Raw genomic sequence first — 25,951 nt, 5'->3', positions numbered from 1 at the left:
TGTAGGAGTTTGTTAAAGTACGACACGTGGAAATGGCAGCAATGGTGGATTTCCAGTTGGGTTGAGACTTTTTTGTAGATCTCCATGGGATACACATGTCTACCAATTTTCATACATTTAGGTTAAAAGTGCTGTGAGGGCTACATTGTTGAAATTTTCTAGGGGGCACCCTTGAGCCATTTTGTCCTCTAAAAGCTTTGCAATTTAACATCACAAAGGTCTTAAGATTCCATGGACCAAATTTGGAGTCGATCTGATTAAATCTCTCGGAGGAGTTCGTTAAAGTATGACGCCTGAAAATGGTGACAAAATGCGGCAAAATTGCACACTAAATTCTAAATGGTTGACTTCCGGTTGGATTTATCTCATGGGTCAAAGAGGCTTTTTTGTAGATTTCAAGACAACGCACAAGCCTACCAATTTTCATACATCAAGGTCAAACGTACTGTGGGGGCTACTTCATTGAAATTTTCTATGGGCAACCTTGAAAGTTTTGTGAGTTTTTGAACATCATAAAAGCCTCAAAAATGTGTTCGAAAAATGTTCCAGCAGAATAATAATAATCTTTCTAAAAACAATAGGTTCCTTGCTCGGGCCCTAACTACTAGAGCCAATGAAGGCAATTCAGTCATGAGTGTATCATTATATTCATAGTTAAAATGTACAGAAACCTGTCTCCAATGATTTCTGCATTAGAGGACACTACAGCTGAGAATAGCTGGAGAGGGACAGAGCGCATTTGCTGAATGTATGCAGGCTGTCATAACGTGCTGTGACACAATGCATTTCACACTGTACAGTGCTGCTGCTGAAATCTAGTGTGAGAGCGAGGGACAGCAGCAGAAACATGTTCCCTGAGGCCCACACACACACAGCAGCAGCTCGCCAGTGCAGCAAAACAATAACACACAAAGACACAATTCAGCATAAAGCTTCCACTTAAAGCTGCCGAAAATCTGCTTTTACCCTTATTCTGCGTCCATGGTTGGAGCTAAGCACTACCAGTGTGTACTGGGTCTGTACCGCACACAAAAACAGCTCCACTAGCTGAATGTATAAATGACTGAATTGATCTCTCTTGTCTGTCAGCAGAATTAGTGTGACATTGTTAAAGAGCCACAGACACTTGGATGGATGGGTGACCCAAGCAGAAACCTCTGGGACTGAAACATCCAATACAGAAGCTTGTTTGTTAATTGAATAGCAGTTATTATGATAGCACTAATTAGCAGGTATCGGTTGTGGCGATCCCGTAAATTAAGGGCCAAATAAATATATTTTTTGTTATGAATGATGAACTTTAAGTCAGGGTATTGTGTTTGTTTTGTATGGTGGAGTATTAGGGCCACATTGAGGAAGGAACATTTTTTGAGAATTTCAGAGATCAGACGTTGGAGTAGTAAACACTCGCCACGGTAACTGAGTCGGTGGAGGGGAGCCGGGGATTGAACCACCAACCCAGGGTCTTCTACCTGCACTACCACCTTAGCCATCTCCCCCCAGTGTAAAACGAATAGAAATACACAGATACAGAGAGGAGTTTTGTGTTACGCCCCTAAAACATACAACACATCAAAAAAAAAAAAAGGAAAAACATGCAAAGTGTTTTGTTCTACAATTCTTTTGTATGATGGGTCACCGTTACCACACCTTAATATTAATTAATATTATTATTATTAGTATTTCTTCATGTTTAATATGAGTGATTGAAGAGCATATTGTCATGTGTTAGGATACAGGCCAAATAAAATCACAGGTGGGAGTTTAGCTGTGTCTTTAGGCAGGCAGTCTGTACGTTCGGATGCACTAGAAGGTGACAAGGACTCAGGCCTGTCTTACTGGTATTTATTCAACATAGCATTTGCAAATGGGCTCAGCTCTTATACAGAGATCAATGGTCCCCACAAAGTGAGAGCCTCAACATGAGAACAATCCAGTCTCTTGTATTTTGGAAAACAAGAATGTGGAGTATCCTGCCCTGGCTGACAGTTGGTGGTTTCAGGCTGCACAGGCAGGTAGCTGTAAAGTCTCAGGAGTCAAAACCCAATAAGTTGTTCCCGTTACAATAAGAAGACAGGTTACAAATAGAATCGCACTAAAATTTTCCTCTACAACAGGCAATGTAACAACGGGCAGTTTAACAAAATGTAAGATGCAATGTAACAAAATTTCAAAAAGCTTTTTCACGCTGCAAGCATCACCCTGGCCTCGCATCTCCTCATTTGCTTCCTATGGCGGTCGGGCATCTTATCACTTGCGCTACATTACACCTGAACTGAGTGTGTCGTGGGTGACTACGAGGAAAACAGCTGATATCAATCAATACTTTGTGCTTCTATTTTTACCTCTCATGTATCTTGAGTTTATCAAGTGTAAACCTTGTCTGACTGAACAGTACTGACATTGTAGTCAATGTAAAGAATGATTGGATGATTACTGCTGTCAACTCTTGAGAAGTGCAAGACGAGACGTTTTGCTGTCATGGTAACGCAAAGACATAAGATACTAATGTCATATGATCATTAGAGCTGTCATAAGGTGGTCCGAGTGCAGGGTGGTGGTGGAGGGATCAGCTGAGCACGTGGCAGCGGCAGGGACAGCTGTAGGGTTCAGGCTGAAGGTGAAGGAGGGAGCTGCAGCTCTCTGAGGAGCAGAGGGGAGAATTGGAGTGAGCAGGCCGGTGACTGTTCCTGCTGCTTAATAAGAAGTGACGTTACAAAACATAATCCACCTCAGCAGCCTGTGCTCAGGCTGGAACAAGTTATTTTTGAATAGAAGGTACAGACTGCATGAGAAGCTGCAGCACTCTGCTCCTGACAGCCCAGACTGTGAATCATGGCTAACAACTCCGCACGGCACACACGCCTTCTTCCTCTCACACACTCATGATGAGTGTGAACCCTGAACATCCTCACTGCACAAACTCCACTGACCCACAGAGATATTTCTCTGTTTACGTCCTTGACAATTTGGTAAACAAGGAAGTTACTTCCTGTGCTGACCTTGCTGTGGGGGTTGTTTTCAGTCCCCTGATCTCTGTGCATTTTAATGTGTGACAATCAGGTTAAATGTTGCAATGAAGGATCCACAATCTGGAAATACAGGAGAGGCTAAAATGACGATGGAACATCTGGAAATGAATGTTGACAATGTTTTAATTAAACTGTCCCAGTAGATGTAAATCCACACTACAGATACCTTTGAAATATAGTCAACCAAATATGGAAACAATAGGAGGATTTTGTATGAGTGTGTGGTATCTCTTTTTGTGTGTGTTGAACAGCACAAGGACAAACCCCTATCCTGAGAACAGTGGACAGTACCTGCTCTTTGTTTTTCTCTCTCCTTCTCCCCATCTTGTGTAAATATGAACTTTGATTGATGCACTCTCTTCATTTTCTTCCAGCCTGCACTGGGATCATCTTGCCATTAAAATAGAAACATATAGGAACCCCATTGCAACGTGTATTTCAACTTTACACAAACTGAATAGAAATAAAAGCATTCCAACTTCAATGGAAAGTTTATCAGTCTTGGAATTAATGTTAAGCTAGTTAATTCACTCGACTGAAGCTACATCCACGCTGATACATATTCACTTTTAAATGGTGTTTTAAACAAAATCGATCTCCACCCAGGCGAGCGTTTTAGTTCTGTATCAGATACAGAAGTAATCTCCAGCCATACTAACACACCTGTAAAAACATACATACATGACCATTCACATACACTGAGCATGTGCGTTAGTTGTAGAAAATACCACGAACGAGGAACAACAAAGACAGTTGTGGCATTAAAATACAGAATTTAACTGAACAACAGCTGCAAAGACAACAAGGTCAGTAACATTTGTAATTCATTACCATGTTGTATTCACCACTGGTAGTGGAGGCTGATGAAACCCGATCAGGAGAGACTGTAAGTGTCTACGTCACTGTTTCCAAAGGTCTCAGTTTCTGTCCATCCAGACTACAACACAACCCCAGAGTTTTCAAAATAAAACAGGTCCAACAGAGTTTCTGAAGAAGTTTTAGGAGTTTGAGGACTCAGCAGTCGGGTGGACGGCAGGAATAAACACAGCAAAAGAGATGTGTTTTAAAACGAAAACATAGTAGTGAGGACGTCGTAGTAGTGTGAGTTTTGTCTTTAGCTGAAGGCCGCTCACCCAATCACTGGTAAGTTCGATGTAAGTTCGATGCACTTACAGAGAGAATCCATGTAGTCTGCATAATTTTGATAATTGATTTTATTGTTTTACACATTGCTTTACATTTGGCCTAATGGAAGAATGTAAGTGATTATGAACGCCACAATTCATGTTGGACTACTGCGATGCATAGCTGCAGATTGAGACCAAACAGTTCCTGTCCTGCAGATATAGGGACTTTAGGCAGCGACAGTTGAAGTGACAGTTTCATTCTAACACATTGTCGTAGTAATGGATATCAAAGATCGCTAAGCAACATTTAACTCTAACAACAGCTAGTTCACTTCTTCAGGAAACAGAGGCCGCTCTGAGCATCGCTACAATATGTCTCTTAAAAGGACCTGGGAGCTCTTCATATTTGCTTTAGAGACTATTTAATGAGAGGAGGAGTTTGTTTAAATCCGTCTGTTCCTTCAGCACCACGGACAGCGTCATGGTTTCATCAACACACAGCACAGTCAGGTTGTGGGCTGGAGAGAGAGGATGGAGGTTAACAACAGTTAACAGACTATGATTGAAACATTGCCTAGATCAATTTTTATCATCAGTGGTAGGGCAGTAATCTAGATCAAAAATAGTCAATGTTACCATTTTTGAGGTAAAAAAGTTGTTGGGGAAATACAACAGCAAGGTTTTATCTTGGTCTGTAGCTAATCACAGACGTTACACCAGTTCTCAGTGATATAACAAACACACTGGAAGCTGTGCAGGGTGGGAGGGATTCATGAGTCACTGGGTCGTGCTAACCTTCCTTTTGCACCATGTCATTCCCGCAGGACTACACCATCACCATGTACTTCCAGCAGTCCTGGAGAGACAAGCGTCTGTCCTACACAGGCATTCCTCTCAACCTCACCCTGGACAACCGAGTGGCAGACCAGCTGTGGGTCCCTGACACCTACTTCATCAATGACAAAAAGTCCTTCGTCCACGGGGTGACCGTGAAGAACCGGATGATCAGACTGCACCCTGATGGAACTGTGCTCTATGGACTGAGGTGAGAGCTTCTCCTGCTCTTTGTAGCCCTGTCATGAGGTGCTGGGTGAGTGATGTAAGCAGCTGTTAAAAGACATCAGTGGATGCAGTGGAACTGATGCTTTGTTTTATTTCATGTTGATGTGAACACTAGAATTAGAACACAACGAGATCCAGGTCTCTGCAGGGGCCTGCACAAGCCAGTCAGTGGTGCCCAAAATGGTGTCCAGCATCCTGCACCACTAACAAAGCTCCACTAACTCAGCGACCAACTCATTGCATTTCCTATACCTGCTTCACAATAAAAGCTCCTTCCAGTGTGCCAATAGAAAACTTTTAATGTTAAACAGCAGTAGCAGGAAGTCTCATTAAGAGTAACTGACGGTAAGGAAGTGATCAGTAGCTGGCGAAACATGGCTGATATCTGAAAGTACAAAGTTCAGAAGTGCAGAAACAACTGAGAGCTGCAGACACAGAGATGGATGAGCATGTGCTCACGGCTCAGTGCAGCTGCATGCAGCATGTCTGGACCTTCCTCAGGGCACCTTAGGGTGGTACATATTCACATGAATGGTCACTTCGTTTTAAAGCTGATTGGCTTCCAAAGAGCCAATAATAGAGTTTTATTTAGTTTTTCTCAACTCCAACAAACTCTAATCAGAATATGACTTTTGGCCATGTTTGCATATAAGACTAGCTGATTCCTCTGAGTCTCCATGAGAGGCTGAACTCTGCTCCGTCTGCTCACTGTGGAGCTCTGAGGGGGAACCAGCTGCTGAATCATTTATGGAGCCTCTCCTGGTGAACACAGTGTACACAGCCTCGCTCTCTGCAGCAGAGCACAGCTATGACCAGGTGAGCTCCATGGACTTAACTGAAGAAACTGACTCACTGTCAATAATTCAGTCCTCTCTGGGTTCAGAGGTATTCTGGGAGTTTTTAGCTGAGAGGTGTTTTTCAGCTCTGAGGCCAAGCTGCACATTTTAATAAGCTGTTAACTTTGGCTTTTTGTCCTGGATCGGAGTCACAGTGTTTATAGTGTTTATAGTGTCACTGACCTCCGAGACTGTCCTCCTGCAAAAAATGTGCATATATGTCTGAAGTGTTATTTCTTCATTCTGAGCAGTAATAGATCCTGATGGAGGCTGATCAGAAAATCTTTCAGTCATCTACAATCTATATTTTAGGGAGGGAATGATCATTTCCATCACAGGATAAAACAGGTGATTTTTGATTTTGTTCCTAAATGTTCCATGAAGTCTCACACACTGATCTAATGTATAAATTCATTTATTCTCAGGGAATTAAAGATGACAGATTTTTATTGTTTACTTGGTGACTCTGAAGTTTCTTTACACTTACACAATCAAGAGGTTTCCACTTCTTTAAACGCAGTCTGTAACTTCTGCTTCTAGGAGTCTCTCAAACACAACAATAACAAAAGATGGCATTGAGTGACGACATGAAATAGCGTGGGATCATGGGAAGTTGTTGTCTTCACCACCATAACCATAAGCTCCTCCCGGTTTGGATTCCTTCAGTGTCAGTGGTTCAGGAAATCAAACAGACCCGGTGATTCTATCGGTTAAAAACACTGAATAAAGCAGATTCCCATTTAAAGACTCAGGGAAGAGCTGGAGCTGAGATTGATGCTAACCTTTGTTTTGATTGTTTCTCTGATAACTTATGAAGCAGACGTTCAGCAGGTTTTTACCAGCAGCCGAATTATCCACAGAGGTGTCCTCCTCTCCATAACAAACACACCAAGTGATAAAAACCAGTAGAAACACTAAATAATGCAGTTTCAAGTTAAAAATCATTAATTCACTGATGCTTTTCAGTGGTCACAGGACAGGACGTCTCCAGCTGCTGGGAGCTGAGCTGTCTAACATTTCCTCAGCTTGTTTCTCTGATAACTTCAGATCCAGACGTCCGACGACTAAAACCCTTCATCTGGTTCAAATATAGAGCTGAAAGCCACCAAGGTGTAAAAAGTGTATGTGGCTTAAAACTAGATAAAAGTCAATGTTGAGCTTTTGTCAGACAAACACAACACTGACACATGATCATAGAAGATATGATGTCACTGACAGGAGACCGTTGCCATGATTGAAGTCACAGATTTCTCTGGTTTGAGAATTGATGGAAACATTTGGGGATAATGTAAAACGCAACTCAACAACATATAGAACACAGGTCTAGATGTTTTTAGACATTTTAATGTGGAAAAGTTACAGATTATAACTTTAAATTAATTGTAACCATAAAGGCAGTTTTGCCTCTGCTAAATACTACATGTGTGACAGTCTTATTTTTTTCATTTAAGAAATAGGTTGTTTATTCAATATTAAGACTCACACTTGTTAAACCTGAAAGGTGAGTTACCTGGATTTTAATGTCACTTTGATCTCAGCTGTAATTAACTCTTCCTATAACAGAACAATGTGTCTGATTGGTTAGCAAACACCGGGCAGGTTGTATTTAACTCCAGCCCATCAGACACCAGGAGAGAGAGTGTACAGTGTATCAGGACTGCTTCAGACAGAAGGAGCATGTTGGGAGGACAGAGAGCAGTGGCTGGATTAGTCCAGAAACAGCAATGGCTGGCCCCGCCTTCACGGCTCAGTGAACACAGGCCTGGTGGGCTGCCCCCATCACTTCCTGTCTCCTACAAGGTAAACATGTCTCTGTGTGCCAGGCCTCCATTCCCCTGAACAACACATCTCTTCCTCCTCTTCATCCTCTTTCCATCGACCCGAGTATCGAGTATCGAGTTAGATACAACCAACCTGCATGATGTTTGGCAACCAATCAGATACAGACTGCTGTAGGTAGAGTTAATTACAACTGAGATCAACGTGATGTTAAAATCCAGGTTTAAGAAACGTGAGTCTGAATATTGAATAAACAACATAATTCTTAATTGAAAAAAATGAGGCTGTCACACCGATAAGAGTGAAATTTATTCCTTCATGCCTGTCAATGACATCATATCCTCTATGAGCATGTGTCAGTGTGTTTGTCTGACAGAAGCTCAATATTGACTTTAATCTAGTTTTAAGCCACATACACTTTTTACACCTTGGTGGTTTTCAGCTCTATATTTGAACCAGATGAAGGATTTTGGCCGTCGGACGTCTGGATCTGAAGTTACCAGAGAAACAAGCTGAGGAAATGTTAGACAGCTCAGCTCCCAGCTGCTGGAGACGTCCTGTCCTGTGTCACTGAAGAGCATCGCTGAATCTCTGTTTTTTAAAGAGAAACTGCTTTATTCAGTGTTTCTACTGGTTTTAATCCCCTGGTGTGTTTGTTATGGAGAGGAGGACACCTCTGTGGATAATTCAGCTGCTGGTAAAAACCTCCTGAACGTCTGCTTCATAAGTTATTAAGGAAACAAAGGTAAGTAGTGTCAGTTTCCTGCTACTCCCTGTGTGCCGAGAAGCGTCAGTTAAACACAGATTTTTTGGGGCATTTTTGCCTTTATTCAGATCGCTAAAGGGAGAGGGACAGGAAAGTCAGGGAGAGAGAGAGGGAATGACATGTGGGCCACAGGTCGGACTGGAACCCGGATCGCTGCAGGTAGGACTATGCCTTTGTGGCATGTGTTCTACCAGGTGAGCTGCAGGGGTTCCAAATTAGAAATTGGTCAAGTGAAACTGCTTTATTCAGTGTTTCTACTGGTTTTAATCTCCTGGTGTGTTTGTTATGGAGAGGAGGACACCTCTGTGGATAATTCAGCTGCTGGTAAAAACCTGCTGAACATCTGCTTCATAAGTTATCAGAGGAACAATCAGAACAAAGGTTAGCATCAATCTCAGCTCCAACTCTTCCCTGAGTCTCTGTCCTCCGTACAACGTCGCTCAAACACCGACTTTAAATGTGAAACTGCTTCATTCAGTGTTTTTAACGGTTAGAATGAACCACTGACACGGAAGGAATCCAAACCGGGAAGAGCTTGTGGTAATGGTAGTGAAGACAACAACTCCCATGATCCCACGCTACTTCATGACATCACACAATGCCGTCTTTTCTTATTGTTGTGATTGAGAGACTTCTAAAGGCAGCTATTACAGACTGTGTGTATGAACACCGAGTGTGAACCAGTGATACAGACGTTGACCTTGTGACTCACAGGTGATTGATTCTGTCAGTCTGATAACGTGATCAATACAGTCTGCTGATACAGTATAATAATCATTATCCTCTCAGGCAAAGTGTTTGTTGATCATGTGATTAGACCCTGGGAGGAAATCAGCTCTCTCTCCCTCTCTCTCTCTTTCTCGCTCTCTCTCGCTCATCACTTTGGCTTCAGACATCCACAGTTTGTGAAGGAGGGAAGATTTATTTCACACTGCCATGCTGCAGAGTCATTATCCCTGCCGGCTCCCACAATTATTCATCCAGCGTGCTGCTCACTGCTGACACAATAGCTATATTTAGGTTTCCCAGAATGACCTCACCAGCGACTGCACACACACATGTTGGCTGTAAGACATATAACACACATATTGTCTGTTTGTGTATCGTTAGTAGCACACACTCAGCAGCATTAGACCAGTGTAGCAGTAATGATGATGATGATGATGATGATGATGATGATGACGTCTGTCCTCAGTAACAAAAAGAAAAATAGGACACAGCAGCCTGGTTAAGTTTAGTCTGTGCTGATGTCACATGTGATGGTGTGTGGTATCATATTAAAACTAAAACTAATAGATTGTGTGCTACTTCATGTTACACTTTTATGTCCTCCGGGCTTTTATTTGGACTTTTTTACACTTCACTTCCTCTTCTTGTCTGTCCACCGATCTACTGTTTCTGCCAAATAAAAAAAATGAATCTGCAAAAACCAAAATCTTTTGCTTTTAAATTGATGAATAAATAAAATGAATAACGGATTATCCAATCATATCTTGACCACATCTGTCCACATCTGGTTTTAGGATATATATATGTCCTGTGAGGATGTGAACAGAGTCACAGACTTGAAACAACACCGGTTGTTCTTTGCTAAGAGATGGGGGATCCACGTCTTAGCAAGCATGATCATGATGGTCTCTGTTATTGTTTCACCACAACACAGGTCAGAGTGAAGTACCTTGTTTATACTGTGCTCAGTTAGTTTCGTCCTCGATCCTTCATACTGTGTGCAGCGTAAAAAGCTCAAACTGCAGTCCATGTATCAGTGTCCACACTGTACACAGGTGGAACATGGACTATGTGAAGAGCCCATATAAACTGTAACAGGGAGTCACTGTCACTGTTTGGTTATGTCCATATATTTCTATTTTTCTCTACGTGTTTTTGTGTGGTGACATTTGTACGTACTGTATGAGCAGTACTACAACTCAGGTAAAGCATTAACTTAACTATGTCTTCAGATAAACAAAAAATATCAGATTGTAACACTGAGAACAGACGTTCATCTTCCAGCCTGAAACACCAGTGATGCTGGGAGCTCACCAGTTCCCTGCAGAGTGGTCGTAGATATAACACTGGTTTTCCTAAGGTAACAATGGACAGACTGAAAACACTGCAGTGAATTCCAAACAGCCTCCGACTGACTTTAACTTTAACTTTTCCATAATCCCTTGTCTCTTTTATGATTCCTCCGCAGCAGTGACAGCCAGAGCCAGAGACATATAGTTTTCAGGTTGTTTGTCCCATTCTCATGGACCTGATATCTCAGTAACGCCCTCTTCAAATTTGGCACAAACATTGACTTGGACTCAAAAACAAACTTAGATTTTGGTGGCTAAAGGTCAAAGGTCAAGGTCAGTGTGATGTCACAAAACAAGATTTTAGCCATAACTCAAGACTTGTTGTGACAAAATTCACACAAATGGTTAATATATAGCTAACTCTGGATAAACAGGGATGTAACCTGAGAGTGGTCTGAGTGGTGGAGGCAGACAAACGCGAGGCGGTCATTCTGTTCCACATAGAAGGAGAGGACAGAGCAGCATGTGGACATGTGATTTTGAGACTTACTGAACTTTGGGTTCATTCATACATGTAAAAATAGTTGGTGAAGACTTAGACCTAGTTTAATTTACCACCTCTGAAAAACTGAGCCCAGATGAAACACCAGAGAACTGGTTCACTGCATCTTCTTTAGACTCAAACAGCAGTGGTTTAGATTAGAGAAAATATAAGTAACCTCCTCCAGGTAGAGAACAGTCTGCCACTGGTTAACAGAGGTGACGACCTCAGTCTGTGAGCCAATGCATTCTGACTCTGTCTGATTATGAGTCACAGCTTTGTGTTTGGCAGTCTGTGATTTAAATCAACATGAGCAGTGTTGCAGTTTGTGAATGAGTTCACGTTGTGTTTTCTGTCGGTGTGTGGGTGAAAAAGTGTTTAGAGTCAGAAGAGTTGGAGCAGATCCTGTGGAGGAGATGAGAGGAGGTTCAGCTCATGTTTGTTTCAGAGCAGGATCAGTGTGTAGGATGTGTCACTACTACTGAAACGTCCATGAGGGATGATCTGTGTATACCAGACCAAACACACTCTGACATCACACACTGCTGAACACAGAGCTGCTCCTCACAGTCAGAACATGGACAACAACCAGACATCATAGATCTACCACTGTGGTCAGTCAGCTACTGAGGAGAGAAGCTCAGCACTGAGGAACTAAGCCTCTCATCTTTAACAACAATCATACAGTGTTGTTCATTTAATATGAGTATTATGGCCACATTGAGGGGAAAAAAAAGTCTGAAATTTTGTCGTAATTTTAAGAATAAAATCATAATATTTCAAGAAAAAAGTCGGAATATTACGAGAATAAAAAATGTAAATAAATGTCTAACAATAGAATACACTCAGTTTTTTCACAAACAATTCAATCTCCTGGTCCTGATGCTGAAGATGATGATGATGATGATGATGATGAGGAGGAGGAGGAGGAGCCAAAAAATGAAGTTTCTCCTCATTTGTGAAACCTAAAGTAGAACTTCACAGGATGCTCCACGTTCCTCATTTCAAATCTTCTGATATTTCCCTTAAAAACAACACGCAACCTAAAATTACAACTATTCTTTAAATATTTAAATATTAAATATTTATTTTAAATACTTTATTCTTGTGAAATTGCAGTGAACTGTTTGTATCCTTTCCTACTGTGAGCTCATACACAAGTGAAATACATGTACATATAAAGTAAAAACACATCAGACAAATGTCAAAATTGGAACTGTTTCATATATTGACATGTATGTCTCGCCCATACAAATATGTATGCTCATGTATGTATGTTTATATTATATACATTTGCAACATAAATATACAGTATATCCCTCCCAAAGCCTGTCAATATGTTGATATTATAAACAGTAGATTCCTAAAGACTGAGACCACTTCCAGAAATTAATAAGAAAAACATATAAGAATGTAGAATTTATATATATATATATTTATATATGTATATATATATATATGCATGTAGTTTTTAATGAATGTACATATATAAAAATAGATATATATCATTAACACATATATATATAAAAAAATTTATTTTTCTTAATACAAATTTTACTCTGGGTATTTCATATATGTTATAATCTTATATCTTCATATATCCAGAGGATGTGTGATAATAATATATCACCTTATAGGTGACATACAGTATATGGCAACATCACTCTTATATATTATGTTTCTGCATGGGTAAGCAATGATCTACATCAGTGGAGGTTGGAGCACGAGACACTCCCTCTACCTGCTCAGTGATTCCTGTTATGAAACAGGCGACCTGTCACGTTCCTGCAGAACCTCCTGAGAGCTTACAGAGCTGACACCACACCGTTCTGGGGTTGTTTTCACCTTGTGAGTCTGTGTGTGTGTGTTTGTGTGTGTCATTATTGCAAAACGGGGTTCTAGAGACACTTACTGTAGCTGGGTCACTGTCTGTCTGTCTGTGGACAGATGTTGTCACCATGACAGCATCACAACCTGCAGGATACAGTCAGAAAGTGCACAGGTGTGTATCTGAGATCAACATGGAGGCTGGTGATGGTCTGTGGTTCACACACTCTGGGCTCCTGCTCTATAATTCATCTGGAGCTTCCTGATGTGTTGAGTGTGTCCAGGACAGAAATGGACAGTCCCAGAATATTCACCACCGAAGTGATGAATATTCATGCATTGAAGGGCTTTTTATGTCCTCACACTGTAGCAGAGTATGTGGAGATGTGTGTGTGTGAGGTGTGTGTGTAGCTCCACACTCAGCAGAGTGAAGAGACATGGTCAAGAGGAACATTAGTGTGTTTCTCTGGGCTTCCATGTCACACTCTCCATCCTTTTCTCCACCATTAAAGGTCTGCTTATTTCACACCATAGTTTCCTATAAGTATTCAAACATACAGTTTCCTCTCAGTCTGAACTTTAGTCAGTTCCTACAGCTGTGAGCTCTGCACAGCTGTGATCAGAGGAAATCCAGACCCACATTCAGCTGCAGAGCAGACTCATTATTAAAGATGCAGGTGATACAGATACAGCACCTGTACTGAAGCCAGATAAAAACCTTCCACTGGACCTAGTTTAAAGTGAGAACCTTTCACCACTCAATCAAGACTCTCCATTAAAAAAAGATCATTCCCTGAGCTCTGGAGAACATCATCAGTCCGGTCTCCATCATACTGGAGAAAAATGCAGCATAAATCAGTTACTGCATCAACAACAATTTGGATTCAGACCCAAATGTTCTACAGAAACTGAAAATGTGTCATTTAACTGACCGAATCAAAGGTCTTTTGGATAAAAGTCAAGTTGTGGGAGAAGTTGTCTGAGACTTAACAAGACCAGGTCTAAACCTAGTACATGTCCGGACCATGTGAGCTCAGTGTGTGAAAAAGAGGAAATAGTTGAAAACTGTTGATGAACCTCTGTAAACAACTAGTTTGACTGGACAACATGCTAAATGTCACTAGAAGATGTAATAGGCTAATTAGCATATTCATGACGTCATCATGTCGTATCAGCATTCAGTGTAGTGTCAGCTGGTTTGAGTCTAGATTCAACTGTAACCAGGAGACTGTAACCAGGAGACTAACCAGGAAACCGCAGCCTCAGTCCCACCAGGAGCTGTCAGTGACCCTCATCAACACAAATGACTCGGTCACTAATTCTCTGTCCGTCAAACTGAAGTGTTTCCTCCTTCAGATGTGAGACTTCAAAGTTTCACATGATTGTCTCGATCTTTGTGTTAATTCTTAATTTTTCACAGTTTTAATTAAGAGTGAACCCGAGGAAGAGGAGCTGCCGGGGTGACTTCAGCATTACAGAACCAGCTGACTTCCAGTGGAGGTGTGAAGATTAGTCTGACTCAGTCGACAGGAGTGTGTGTAAGGGAGAGGCGGCTGAACGTGTTGTTCACTCTGTTATAAAGTCAAGTGTGTCCCTCAGGCGTCAGGAAATGAAATGTTTTCCTCCTCTGAAACCTGAAGCTGGATGTTTTTCTAGTGTTGTGCATGTAGATGAGGAGGTGTGGTTGTGGCGTGTGACGAGGCAAAGACACTGTGTTGTGATGGATTCTTCTTCAGATATCAACTGAAACCTTCTTCTTTCAGGATCACCACGACAGCTGCCTGCATGATGGACCTGCGCAGATACCCTCTGGATGAGCAGAACTGTACCCTGGAGATAGAGAGCTGTAAGTGTCACTCAGGTTGTGTGTGTGTGTGTGTGTGTGTGTGTGTGTGTGTGTGTGTGTGTGTCACAGCATCAGCAGAGTGTTCCGCAGAGAGGCACCAAATAGTCACTTCACACCTCACCTGGTCTCTCTCGAACCTGTAGTTTGGTTCAGTCACTCAGACGGAGGAGACACATAATGTACTGTAGCCTCTGGTCGGTAAACATGAGGTCACATGTTCAACATGTCACTCATGTCATTGGACAGTTCTGGTGATGTCATCACGAGACAACGTGGACCCACAGAGGTGGTGACTGACAGCAGGTCAACCTGTTGTCTTTATTAAACTTCTCATTAAAAATAAATGATTATGATTATCATTAATCCAGACTGACGTGACCTCATGTGTCCAGAATAATGAGGTGAGGATGAAGAGAAGAGAGGACTGCTTCCATGTTTCCTCCATTTTAAACTCCTTTAGCTTTGTGCACTTGTATATATACTGCACATGTTGCCATGGAACCATAAATATGTCCTTCATTGTTTCCCCTGTCAGTTCATCATCAGCAGATGGATTGAACAGTAGTTTAAAATATGAAATATCATAAAACCTTGTGTTTTTAATGAACTTCTCAAAATAACCTAAAGGTTCAAGTGATCTCCAGCTGCCGGTCTTGTATGTATGGCGCTATTTTTGTGCCTCACTCCTGAGCACACAGTGGGACTTTCTGAGCACACACAAATCATTTTTGCAAACACAAACTATATTTTGAAGTGAATTTCTTTTTGAGCAAGAAACACTTAACCTGAGCAAACAGAAATCTATTCTGCGCTCGATAAATGTATTTCTCCGTTTGCTATTATCCACATATCCACAGGGAGTCACAGAGAGGAGGAGCAGATGCAATTTAAAGAATTTCCAACAAGGCAATGTATTTATTTAGTTTTGTCAAGGCAAATCATATTAGCCACACTATTCCAATAATTATAATGATTCCATTATTTTTGATAAATAATAAATAGAGAAGTTGTTGATTTTCAAACACAGATTTACACTGAGAGGACAGATGACAGCCGGCCTTCATCTGACCAGGTGATTTAAACATGACAAATTGTACCTGTGCTCAAAGTATATCTTCATCTTTATAACTCTTCTTCTCACATGAAGTGAAAAGGAAAAAAAAGTTAAAATCATAATGAAGCCTCCTCATAATGAGAAGAAGATAATTCCCTTTAAATCCAGCTGCCTTTAGATAAGATGACGGGACGAGCCGCTCCAATTAAACAGCTCTAATTAGTGAAGGGGCAGCGGGGGCTCACTTCAGCACGGTGCAGGCTGTGGACACAGAGACCTGGCAGGAAATGTAAAGGCAGGTCTTTATTGTTCCAGTTCAGCCTGAGGGAAAGAGGAAGATGCTCGACAGAAAGAGATGAACAGAAAACTGGAGGCCGACTTCCCGATATAAACTCACGATTTAACACAGATTCATTGTGAATCACACAGAAGACGGCATGGATGTGACACTTCCTGTGTAGAGTGGATGAATTCACTGTTAGAATTATTTTTTGATCCAAATTAATAAGACTATAACATACTTTAAGAGAGAATACTGTGGTTCACTCATCATTAAAGCTCCAGATTTCCCTCTTCTCCTGTCTTTTATTTGAAGTGTTGATCCATGAGAAGATATATTTGTGGTTTTAAGAACCAAAAACCATCTCAGTGTAGTTGTACATCTCCTCTCTCATTCTTCTCTCTGGAGCTCTAGTAACAACAGGTCGGTGAGCCAATCAGAAGAGAGGAGGATCTGAGCCTCTCCTCTGATTGGTTGATTGTTTTCTGAGTGCTCTAATAATAAATATAGGATATATACTAACTGTCTTTCTCAACAAGTGTTTATAGGTGAAATTATAGGTGTGGGAAATGTGCACATTGTTCTAATACATTTGATACTAAGACATTTAATCACCCTCAGTCAGGAAAGAAATATGAATGATCCATCAACTGTCTTTCCACACATGTTGTCTATATCTTTAAATGCCCATGTGGCTTGATGTATGTAGGCCAAACTAAGCACGATCTCAAATTGAGAGTTTCTGAGCATAAGGCGGCCATTAGAAATGGAAACATGGATTATGCCATTGCTAGGCACTACAAAGAGAAAAACCATGGGTCATCTACTTCCCTGAAATGTATTGGTATTGAAATCTGATTAATCAGCAAGAAGGGAAGCATTTTGGATTCATGAATTGAACACAGTTGAACCCTATGGACTTAATGAAATACAAGTGAGGTAAATATTCTCTCTAATATCTCTCTCCACAGGTTATTTGGACACTTAGGGAGAACTATTAAGTCTCGTGACATTGTCCCGCCCCCCTCAGTGATGTAGAGGGACAGCTGCAGGACCTATAGTCGAGCTGTGTAAATAATTAGCCTTTTTACATGCAGTCAGTTGTGTATGTAGTAATCAGTTCTTATTTTAGTTAATACTGTGTAAAACTATGTCACTTTTGTAACTCAGAACAGCCACTGAACTAACTACATAACTAAATGAACGTGTTGGCCTCACAACAAACAGTATCTGTACGAACAAGCCATATAGTGAACTAGCTAAGTGAGGCAGGTCAGCTGATCAGGGAAAGTAGACAACTAGTCCTTGCCCCCGTGCCACTGGGATTCTTGCCCACCAGCATAAATGTCCAGGGCAGTCCTGATCCAGGATTAAGCAAGGCCATCCCCCTGTCAGATGACCAGATATAGGTCATGAGGCCCAACCCACCCGGAGTCCAGGATCCTCCACACACTGAAGGGTGGATGACCTTCAATAAAACCAGGCGGTTGCGGTGCAGGTACATCAGACAGACACAGAAGAACCAGATAGATAGGAAAGGGGGACTCACTTGAGCCAGGACCACAAAAAGACACAAGAACCATGGGGGCCAGCTCACAGCTCGCCATACAAATCAGGAGACTTTATCATCCAGGGGGGAAGAAGCAGAGGGACTACACACCAATGATTTTGGTGGATGGTGACACCACGGCAACGCTCAAACACTGAGGCTGACGAAGAAGAGGTTAATGGTTTTAACTGAGATGTCATTTAGAGCACCATGGTCTACACAAGGACAAATACAGCTGTCATTCCTAGGAGAGGTGACGTGTTCACATGAACTGTGACGAACACAGATCCTGATAATCTGATGGAAAACAGGACGTCAACAGGTTGGTAATGAGAAAAGGACACATTTACAATCTCTGGCTTCATCCCTTGATGTTCATTGACACTTAGGACCTCATTCCTCCAATTCACCGTCTGCCCAGTCGATGAGGATGATGACGGTCGAGCCATGTGTGGCCCAAAACCAGAGAAACTCATCAAAGGGAACTCATCACATGAGACACAGTGAACTCTGGCAGGATTCTGCTTGTTGAGCCAGAGGTGAACCCATGAGCAAGGTTATGAAGAATGTTTTTTGGCCTGTTTGAGGTCAGTTTAGATTTAGGCTGGGCTCACACTGCATCAGAAAGTCTGTTCTACAAGAGTATTTCTCTGGAGGAGGGCAGTGTGTAGACTTCAGAGTTGGGTAGAGCAGGAGCAGGTGGTGGTCTGATAGAGCCGCAGGTGAGGCTGGCATCCATCATCTCCTACAAGTCTGGAGCTGATGTAGCTGCTGCTGATCAGCTGGACTACATTCATTCTCCCCTCCAGCGGCCCTTTGCTCTGTCTCTGCTGGGTCCACAGTGCAGCTGAAGCTTGTTATAATGTTTAACTGGACTCGGGTGCAGAGAACACTCCATGATAAAAAATGTAATAATGGTTCCAGGAACTTTATATTTCTTCCTTTGTTCAAATAAAGATAATTACAGACAGGAACAGGCAGCTAATTAACTGGGCTGACCTCAGACAGACACTGAACTAACTGAGTGACTGAATGACTCTTCATTAAGCAGAACAGCACTGAACTGGAGTGGAGGAGCATGGACCGGCTTTTCCAGGGTTCAGCAAAAAGGAAGTGAAACAAAAAATAGTGAGCTACGGGTAACACAGGTGAGGCTGTTCATCAAAGCAGATCATTGGCTTTCAGTCGCTCCCACCTTAACTCCAGTCGGTACCACAACAAGACTACCTTTATAAAGGACACACATTAGATAAAAATGGTGACCTGTTGCCAAATAGTGAGCACACCTGTATCTGAACTGTTCAGCCTCATATCTCTACTGAGCTTTCTTTGTTTTCTCCATCATCAGCATTTGTACCTGCTGCTTCATCACATGTTTGTTGAGTTACTAACAATGAACCACCATCAGCATCTTAATGTCCAAAAAGTTCCATCTGGCGGATGAAATTATGGCAGATCACATGATTACATCAAATGACCAGATTCATCCTCTAAGGCCTTGGAAGTATTGTTTACCTTGTCCTGCTCTCAGCAGCCGTCCTCATTATAGTCACAGGTGTTGATCAGATTGTTCTGCACAGTGGAGATTAACATGGAGATGCTTTTTGTTGGTTGTTCTCTTCTTTAGGACTTTAGAATTCCAGGTAGAACACAGCTGGTAAATTTCCTCACCCATTCTTTGTCCCACTGTTCACATCTCTGCAGCCTGTTCACTGAACTCATTCTCCCTCCATTCATCTTCATGTTTCTTAGCTTCTCAGAAGGAGAGTGGACTCCAGTGATTTCTGTACTTCCTCCTTTTATCACATGGTTGAATAACTGTGTTTTATGATGCTGTCTGTGCCAACCCAAGAACACGTTCATAAAGTCACACCATATACACAGGCACCTGACCAGTTGTTTGTTTGTTCTTGTCCACTCAGTTCACCTGGTTATTGACTACAAAGTCACTGCCCTTAGCAACAACACTAAAATCTTTTTTTTTATTCTATGTATTTAAGCCTTGAAGATCATTGAGGTTTCCCTCCTGTGCAATGATGTTGAGATAGATTGAAATACACAAATTAAAATTCAAAAGAAGAGTAAGATAAGGTGGTTTGAGGTCAACATCTTGCATTGTCCATGGGTGGTGAGACTGTGTTGTAGATCATTTCAATGTGTTTGGTGAACAGAAACTTAAGATGCAGATTTTTTAAGTTCAGAGTAAACCTGTAGGATTTGGTGCATTAGACAATTACTAGAGCAAGTAGACCCACATGTCCCACATCATGTTCATTACGTCAGCTCCAGTTTGCTTGTGATGAGAAACCCACCATACCTTTTAAATTGCTCCAGTACCACCTCTGTCAGGTAGACCACACACTTTCTATGATTACAGCATCTTTACCTGTCCAGGATAGCCAACGCTCCTGAGCTCCAAACTAAACACGGCAGGTGTGAAAGCGCCCTGAGAGTCTGTCTGTGTCTTATACACAGTGTATTGTGTCTGTATTTAAATGTGCTGGACCTTGTGTTTCAGTTGAAGTGTGACCTGTTGTTTTCCCTCTGCCTCCTCAGATGGATACACCACTGACGACATCGAGTTCTACTGGCAGGGAGGAAGCAACGGAGGCTCTGTCACCGGGGTGGAGAACATCGAACTGCCCCAGTTCTCCATCATAGACTACCAAACCCTGTCCAAGAAAGCTGTGTTTGCCACAGGTAACACAGTTAAAGAGAGGCATAGAGAGTCACAAAAATTCACAGGGAGTAACAGGGAATCACAGAGATTCACAGTGAGTTATAGGGAGTCACAGAGAATCACAGGGAGTCACAGAGAGTCACAGAGATTCACAGTGAGTTATAGGGAGTCACAACGAGTCAGAGGGAGTCACAGAGAATCACAGGGAGTCACAGAGTCACAGAGGGTCACAGAGAGTCACAGGGAATCACAACAAGTCGAAGGGAATCACTAAGAGTTACAGAGTCACAGGGAGTCACAGAGAGTTACGGGGAGTCACAGAGAGTCACACAGAGTCACAGTAAGTCACAGAGAGTCACAGGGAGTCGCAGAGAATAACAGGGAGTCACAGAGAACAACAGGGAGTCACAGGGAGTCACAGAGTCACATGGAGTTACTGAGAGTCATAGAGAGTCACAACGAGTCACACGGAGTCACAGAGAGTCACAGAGTCACATGGAGTCACAGAGAGTCACAACGAGTCACAGGGATTCACATGGAGTCACAGAGAGTCACAATGAGTCACAGGGATTCACATGGAGTCACAGAGAATAAAAGGGAGTCACAGAGAACAACAGGGAGTCACAGGGAGTCACATATAGTCACAGAGATTCACAGAGTCACAGAGAGTCACAACGAGTCACACCGAGTCACAGAGAGTCACAGAGTCACATGGAGTCACAGAGAGTCACAGGGAGTCACATATAGTCACAGAGATTCACAGAGTCACATGGAGTCACAGAGAGTCACAACGAGTCACACGGAGTCACAGAGAGTCACAGAGTCACATGGAGTCACAGAGAGTCACAACGAGTCACAGGGAGTCACAGGGAGTCACATGGAGTCACAACGAGTCACAGGGATTCACATGGAGTCACAGAGTCACAATGAGTCACAGAGAGTCACAACGAGTCACAGAGAGTCACAACGAGTCATAGGGAGTCACATGGAGTCACAGAGAGTCACAACGACTCACAGGGATTCACAGAGAGTCACAGAGAGTCACAACGAGTCACATGGAGTCAAAGAGAGTCACAACGAGTCACAGGGATTCACATGGAGTCACAGAGAGTCACAATGAGTCACAGGGATTCACATGGAGTCACAGAGAGTCACAACGAGTCACATGGAGTCACAGAGAGTCACAACGAGTCACACGGAGTCACAGGGAGTCACAGAGTCACATGGAGTCACAGAGAGTCACAACGAGTCACAGGGAGTCACATGGAGTCACAGAGTCACAGAGAGTCACAGGGAGTCACATGGAGTCACAGAGAGTCACAACGAGTCACAGGGATTCACATGGAGTCACAGAGAGTCACAACGAGTCACAGGGAGTCACATGGAGTCACAGAGAGTCACAACGACTCACAGGGATTCACATGGAGTCACAGAGAGTCACAACGAGTCACAGGGATTCACATGGAGTCACAGAGAGTCACAACGAGTCACAGGGAGTCACAGAGAGTCACAAAGTCACATGGAGTCACAGATAATAACAGGGAGTCACAGGAAGTCACAGGGAGTCACGACAAGTCAGAGGGTGTCACAGGGAGTCACAGTGAGTCACAGAGAGTCACCTGCCATTCATGCCAGTGAAACATATTGAAATTGAGGTCAGGCGAGCTGGTTGAAGGAAAAGAGGGAGCAGTGTTATGCAGAACAAAGCAGTGAATCCGAGAAATAAAACAACATTTTCTGATTGTTTCACGGCAGGTACGTTACCCTGCGTGCTGTGATTGGTTGGAAGCTACACACCCACTGTGCAGAGGTCGACACCCAAACATAGTGAACACAGTAAATTAGCTTCTGTGTGTCTGCTGGAATCTCAAAGTTCAGCTCCAAGGTTTATTCCAGGGTCTGTTTCACACACTGCTGTCACCAGCTGTAGCAGCAGCTGGGCTGACTATAAAAAGCAGAACAGGCTAATTTTAGACTCAGTTTGAGCCTCTCACACAGAGCTGCTTGTAGCATTAGCATTCTGAGAACATGAACATTTATTTCTCTGCAGTGGACACAACACACAGGTTCATTGATAACTGTGCTGTATGAGCTTAACAAGACATTAAGGGCTGACAAATAGGAACATTACCCATGATAAACAGCTATGTGCTAACACGCCCCCACAGACACACACCCCAGAGAGCCTCACGTAGTAGACCCACTATCCCAGGTACAATACTGGAACCTCCACCCTCTTTTCTAGTGACCAGACTCCCTGTCACCAGAACCAGTCTATGCTAGACTGAACGGTAGTCATGTGTTGATGGAGGAAACAAACAAAAGGAGGTGATTCTAGTTTTTCAGATGTGCAGCTGTTAGAACTAGTAGTTACTGGCTGTAAATATTTAGTAACAACCAAGCCCTACATAAGAACTAGTTTGTGTAGTTCAACCCACTTTAATTTAGATATGCTAATTTCAGAGTGGTAAACTCTAACTTCACAACCAGACTACGAATTTTAACAGCTGGTGCTCCAGATCAGTGGGTCTGGTTCAACAACAGATAGATGCAGTGAAGGTGCTTGTTCTTTTTTTTTTAGTTTTTTTTTTGGGAATTCCTTCTTTATTTTACAGTGACAGTAGAGATAGATAGGAAAGTCAGGGAGCGATGCGCTGTGGTAAGAAAATAGCCTTAGCACATGGTACACGCTGTACCAGGTGAGCTACAGGCCTCAAGGTGCTTTTAATAATAGATTTCAGACTTACAGGCAGAGCAGTGAGCAGGTAAATAGATGGAGAAAATGAAGAAAGGGTCCGAGGGGCCCAGAGGAACAGATCAAGTGACAACACCTTGTGAAAACTGATTCATATGTTCCTTCATCTGTCCTGTATATCTCTCACAGGCTCATATCCACGTCTGTCACTGAGCTTTAAGCTGAAGAGGAACATTGGCTATTTCATCCTGCAAACCTACATGCCCTCCACCCTGATCACCATCCTGTCCTGGGTGTCCTTCTGGATCAACTATGACGCTTCGGCTGCTAGAGTCGCCTTAGGTAAGTGATGTTTTCATTCTTTACAGATTAACTGCTAGATATGACTTTCAGTCATACTGGTGTCTCTCCATCACACTGTCTGTCTGTTGGTTGGTCCATCACTGTGGTCCAGACTGGAATGTCTACTAGATGGTTGCCATGAGATTTTGTACAAATGTAGACATGGTCCTGAGACAATGAATCCTAATGGTTTTGGTGATCCCCTGACTGTTCATCTACCATCATCATCCTCAGGTCAAAATCTTAATTTATCCAGTACTCTGTTTATCACCTGTAGACCCTCACAGGGAAACAGTGGGTTTTTTTCTTTCTGAACTTCTTGTGTGTTCCCTCACATGAAGTTAAAATAAAACCATTGTTAAACCAAACTTATATTAGATATAAGCATCACTGTGCAGACATTACAATAACAAAGGTCAGAAGATACATTAACAAAGGTACCCGATCTGTGCTTAGCTGTGCTATGCTGTGCTAGGTTAGGTTAGACCTTGTCAACATTACCCAGTCCTTTGAACAAGAGAAAGGTCCTTTCCAGTGTTGTTGTAAAGTCCAGTGATCTCGTGTTGCTTCTTGGTGGAGTGAAGTCCTGTCTGGCTCTGTGGCTTCTATGTTGCAGAGGAGGCCGCTTGTCGCTCCATTGTTCCCCTTACAGAGTTAGCTGCTCAATGCTAACTCTGTTTTGTGGCTCCTGTTGGTTGTAAATTCAGCTGGCTGACTTTGTGTCATAGCTGCTGGCGTTGGATTGTTCATTCTTGATTGATCTTAAGCAGGCACTCGACTCACTGCTGTTGAGGAAGAGTGTTGTGGAGCAGTCCACTGTGAGAAGGCGTGCAAAGAAGAGAGTTCTAGGTAGCAGCATTGATAACCTGATGCTGCGAGCCTTGTTGCTGGCTGAAGAAGGCCAGAGAGAAGAGAAAGAAAGGGGCACAGCTGGGTTTTGTTGGCCTGGTGACACCTTGGGTCACATGTCACACAGTGACCAACACTAACTGGTTGTCAGGTCCCTGGGGTGGAGGTCATAACCAGGTGTGAAGGTGAAGGATCATGGGCAATGGACTTCAAATGGCCTTCATTTGTCTGTGGAACCAAAAAGAACATATTGTCTCCACCATCCTGAGGCCCAACAGCATTGTGTCAACATGTGTTCTGAGATGAGTCAGTGAACTAATGTGATGTTAGGAAACAGGACAGTGTCACATCCGGATGAGCTGATGAGTGAAGATGTCACAAGTGCAGGTTTAAACAGAAAACAGCCGGTGCAGGTGTTTGACTTAGGTCATACCTGACCTGCCTTTAGGGGTCTTGCTATGTTAGTTGCTGTGCTGGAGTGGATTACCTGCATGCAAAACACACACACACACACACACACACACACACACACACACACACACACACACACACACAGTGCAACTAAAGATGGTTTTACAGCAATTGAAATTTTGGCCTGATGATGTGACAGTGATTGACTTGGTTGCCATGGCAGCACTTGCAGATGCAGCAGCTTCACACAGACCAAATATGTCAGTGCTTTTGTCATTATGCTATACATGATCTCCAACTCTAAACGAAGAGAGAAGAGCACCTGAGTGAAACTCAGCCACAGCCACAGGAAGAACTGCTGCTTCTTTGACTCAAAGCTGGACTGATACCACAGGTCTGGTAAAACCCCAGGCCTGGTAAAACCACAGGTCTAGCAGGACCACAGGTCTGGTAAAATCACAGGTCTGGTAAAACCACAGGTATGGTAAAACCACAGGTCTTGCAGGACCACAGGTCTGGTAGGACCACAGGTCTGGTAAAACCACAGGTCTGGTAAAACCACAGGTCTGGTAAAACCACAGATATGGTAAAACCACAGGTCTGGTAGGACATGTGGCGTGAACTGTGTGTTTATATGCACAAGGACAGGAATACTAAGACTGTTCTCACTGTGTAGAGTTTACAGTCTGACATGCTGGCCATACTATCTAACAAGAGAGTTCATCTCTGTTATTTAAGCAGTCTTCCTCAGAGAGCTGTTCAGCAGCTTTAGTGATCAACAGACTGATCACCACAAAATATTTCCATCATCACTGATGACGTCAGACAAAGATGATGTGAAATTCACCAGCATCTCAAGTTTGCTTCAAGAACAAAAATACACTGAAGTATACAGTACCAGTCAAAGGTTTGGACCTAAGATAGAGATGCATGTAAAGTAGACATTTCAATCTGAACCAAAGAAGTTCAACCTGGTGGTGGCATTAGAGGAGAAGTCCTAAGGATTTGGGCACTTTGGATGTCTGTACCAAATTTAATGGCAGTCCATAGAACAACTTGTAACCAAACATTTATACCATGTACATGAGGCTTTAGATGGAAAGTTAAAGGGTTAGCATAATTATTAGCATTCATCCTCTAAGGACAAGAGTGTATGTACAAAACTTCGCAATTTACACAATTTGTGTCAAGATATTTCAGTCTGGACCATAGTGGCAGTCTGACCAACCCACCGACATATAAGGTACATACATA

At 42.6% G+C, this 25,951-nt stretch overlaps 1 protein-coding gene across 1 annotated transcript in view; it reads left to right on the top strand.

Moving 5' to 3' along the window:
* The window catches only part of gabrb1 (gamma-aminobutyric acid type A receptor subunit beta1), a 60,161-nt gene that overhangs the window by 28,292 nt on the left and 5,918 nt on the right, over positions 1-25,951 (top strand). The window contains exons 4-7 of the mRNA XM_056393970.1: positions 4,984-5,204; positions 14,755-14,837; positions 20,277-20,420; positions 23,285-23,437. Of these exons, the coding sequence (XP_056249945.1) occupies positions 4,984-5,204; positions 14,755-14,837; positions 20,277-20,420; positions 23,285-23,437 (601 nt within the window). The remainder of the gene's footprint in view (positions 1-4,983; positions 5,205-14,754; positions 14,838-20,276; positions 20,421-23,284; positions 23,438-25,951) is intronic.

The sequence above is a fragment of the Seriola aureovittata genome, chromosome 13, assembly GCF_021018895.1.
Source record: "Seriola aureovittata isolate HTS-2021-v1 ecotype China chromosome 13, ASM2101889v1, whole genome shotgun sequence".
Taxonomy (NCBI): domain Eukaryota; kingdom Metazoa; phylum Chordata; class Actinopteri; order Carangiformes; family Carangidae; genus Seriola; species Seriola aureovittata.
This window is presented reverse-complemented; position numbering and strand designations above follow the sequence as displayed.